Source organism: Cebus imitator, unplaced genomic scaffold (genome assembly GCF_001604975.1).
Source record: "Cebus imitator isolate Cc_AM_T3 unplaced genomic scaffold, Cebus_imitator-1.0 Scaffold240, whole genome shotgun sequence".
In the NCBI taxonomy this organism is placed as follows: domain Eukaryota; kingdom Metazoa; phylum Chordata; class Mammalia; order Primates; family Cebidae; genus Cebus; species Cebus imitator.
Window position 1 is genome coordinate 272,935 of NW_016107555.1, and position 2,615 is coordinate 275,549.

The following is a 2,615-nucleotide window of genomic DNA, read 5'->3' on the forward strand; positions in this document are numbered from 1 at the left end:
GAAAGACAGAAAGAAAAAAAAAAAAATAGTTGACAATATGGCATTCACTGGGTACTTTACCATGGCAAGACAGCTTGCTAGCTCCAATTTCCCCTCCACAAAATGAGAATGACAATAGGACTTGAGAAGAACCTGGGCCAGGTGCACTGGCTCACCCCTGTAATCCCAACACTCTGGGAGGCCAAAGCAGGTGGATCACTTGAGGTCAGGAATTGCAGACCAGACTGGCCAACATGGCAAAACTGAGTTTCTACTAAAAATACAAAAATTAGCTGGGTGTGGTGGCACACTCCTGTAGTCCCAGATACTTGGGAGGCTGAGGCAGAAGAATGGCTTGAACCCGGGAGGTGGAGGTTGCAGTGAGCCAAGATCACTCCATTGCACTCCAGCCTGGGTGACAGAGCAAGACTCTGTCTCAAAAAAATAAAAAAAGAAGAACCTGCCTGCTAGCACAGTAGAAGCGTGCAGTACATGGTGGACATCCCAAAGGCTGCCAGATTAATAAAAACGGCAACAACAAAACCCAGGATGTTGGACTAGCAATCTCAGACAGCGAGCTGTATTTTAGTACAAGTATGTCCCATGCATTGTTTGGGATATAGAATAGTAAAGCATTATTTGTTTATCTGAAATTCAGATTGAACTGGGTGAACTGTATTTTGTCTGGCAAACCTTACCACCCTGCCCTCAGGGAACTCAGTCTTCTGGGGGAGGCAAAGGTCAAAATCAGTTATGGTCAACCAAGCATGACAGGCCATGCACACAGCGGCCCTGGGCAGTGTGGGGCAGAGGCCAGGAAGGGGGAAATAAATCAGGGTGGCCCTCATGGAGGACGGATGGGTACTGAGTCTTCAAGAGGGAGGAGGATGGAAGGGCAATCCAGCTGGAGGGGGGTCACTATGAAAGGGATAGAGGTTAGACAGCAGGTGTGGGGACTCACAGTGACAGTGGATGAGAGTGCTGGAGGAGAGGCCGGCACACCACATCCTTGTAGACCTCGATTAAAAAGTAGGACTGAGGCAGGGCAGTGCTCCGTCGGACGCCCTCAGGGGTCTCTCAGGGAGGGTGGCACAGGACTCAGCCCAGAGGCACCTCCCAGGACGCCAGCGGGCGGGTGACAGGGCCCTCTCCCACCCACTCTCCGTGCGGTCCAGGGCTCCCTGGGAGAGGACGCCCTGGGGCGTAAGGAGGCCTCTGAGGGGGTGAGGCGCTGAGAGCCCACCGTGGGCGCTGTGTCTCCACAGGGGAGTGAAAGCCCAAACCAAGAACGGTGCCACGCCCCTGTACCTGGCGTGCCAGGAGGGCCACCTGGAGGTGACGCAGTACCTGGTGCAGGAGTGTGGCGCGGACCCGCACGCGCGCGCCCACGATGGCATGACCCCGCTGCACGCCGCGGCGCAGATGGGCCACAGCCCGGTCATCGTGTGGCTGGTGAGCTCCGGGCCCGGGCGGGGCGGAGCCGGCAGGGCGGGGCGTGGAGAGGGCGGGGCGAAGGCGGGGATGGTGACGGGGCGGGGCCAGCAGGGGTGGGGCGGGGCCTGGTGCCCAGCCCCCGCCCCTCTCTCCCCGCCCCTCCCGCGCAGGTGAGCTGCACCGACGTGAGCCTGTCCGAGCAGGACAAAGACGGCGCCACCGCCATGCACTTCGCGGCGAGCCGCGGCCACACCAAGGTGCTCAGCTGGCTGCTGCTGCACGGCGGGGAGATCTCGGCCGACCTGTGGGGCGGGACCCCGCTGCACGACGCCGCCGAGAACGGGGAGCTGGAGGTCAGCGCGGGCCCGGGGTGGGGGCGCGCGCCCTCTGCCGGCACTGCGCTCTCTGCAAGACCCGGCCCGGGCGCGGGATTCTCGGTTCGCGGCCGCGGCCGGGTCCTCACTGCATGCCCCCACAGTGCTGCCAGATCCTGGTAGTGAACGGCGCGGAGCTGGACGTCCGCGACCGCGACGGGTACACGGCCGCCGACCTGTCGGACTTCAACGGCCACAGCCACTGCACTCGCTACCTGCGCACGGTGGAGAACCTGGTATGACCACTGCGCTGCTCCTGTCGCATTCTCTCTTCTCGTCCCCCACCCCAGTGGTGGGTGTCGTCACCCCTTTTACCAAGGAGGAAGCTGAGGTTCAGAGACCCCACAGGACCTCTCAGCCCAGAACCACTGCCTTCTGGGGACTGAGGGAGTAGAGGCACAAAGGTTAACAGAAAGAGGACAGGGAAGAACAAGGTCACCTCAAGGGGTAAGGCTGGAGAAATCACAACATATGCCCCATTGGGAACAGGTAGGCTCATTCACTTGCCCATAGACATCAGCTTGGGTATAACTCTCAGCCACTCTCTGCAGAAGAGGGTGTAAGAGTCCCATTCTACAGACGGATAAACTGAGTCTGCAGGGCACCAAGATCACATCATCAATAAATGGTAGAGTGGAGAATCTGCCTCTGATGGCCTGGCCAGCAGCCACCCCTCGGCCATGGCACTGTACATTTGCTGACCTCATGGATGCTTCATAACTGGAAACCCACGCTACTCTTTTTAAATTATTTTATGGCCGGGCGCGGTGGCTCACGCCTGTAATCCCAGCACTTTGGGAGGCCGAGACGGGTGGATCATGAGGTCAA

The 2,615-nt window shown here is 59.1% G+C and overlaps 1 protein-coding gene across 4 annotated transcripts in view; it reads left to right on the forward strand.

Annotated features, from left to right (window-relative positions):
• ESPN (espin) overlaps positions 1-2,615 on the forward strand; it is a 37,495-nt gene that overhangs the window by 16,246 nt on the left and 18,634 nt on the right. For all 4 annotated transcript variants that reach the window (XM_017498291.2, XM_037727786.1, XM_017498292.2 and 1 more), the window contains exons 3-5: positions 1,245-1,431; positions 1,584-1,766; positions 1,892-2,023. In XM_017498291.2, coding sequence (XP_017353780.1) covers positions 1,245-1,431; positions 1,584-1,766; positions 1,892-2,023 — 502 coding nt within the window. The remainder of the gene's footprint in view (positions 1-1,244; positions 1,432-1,583; positions 1,767-1,891; positions 2,024-2,615) is intronic.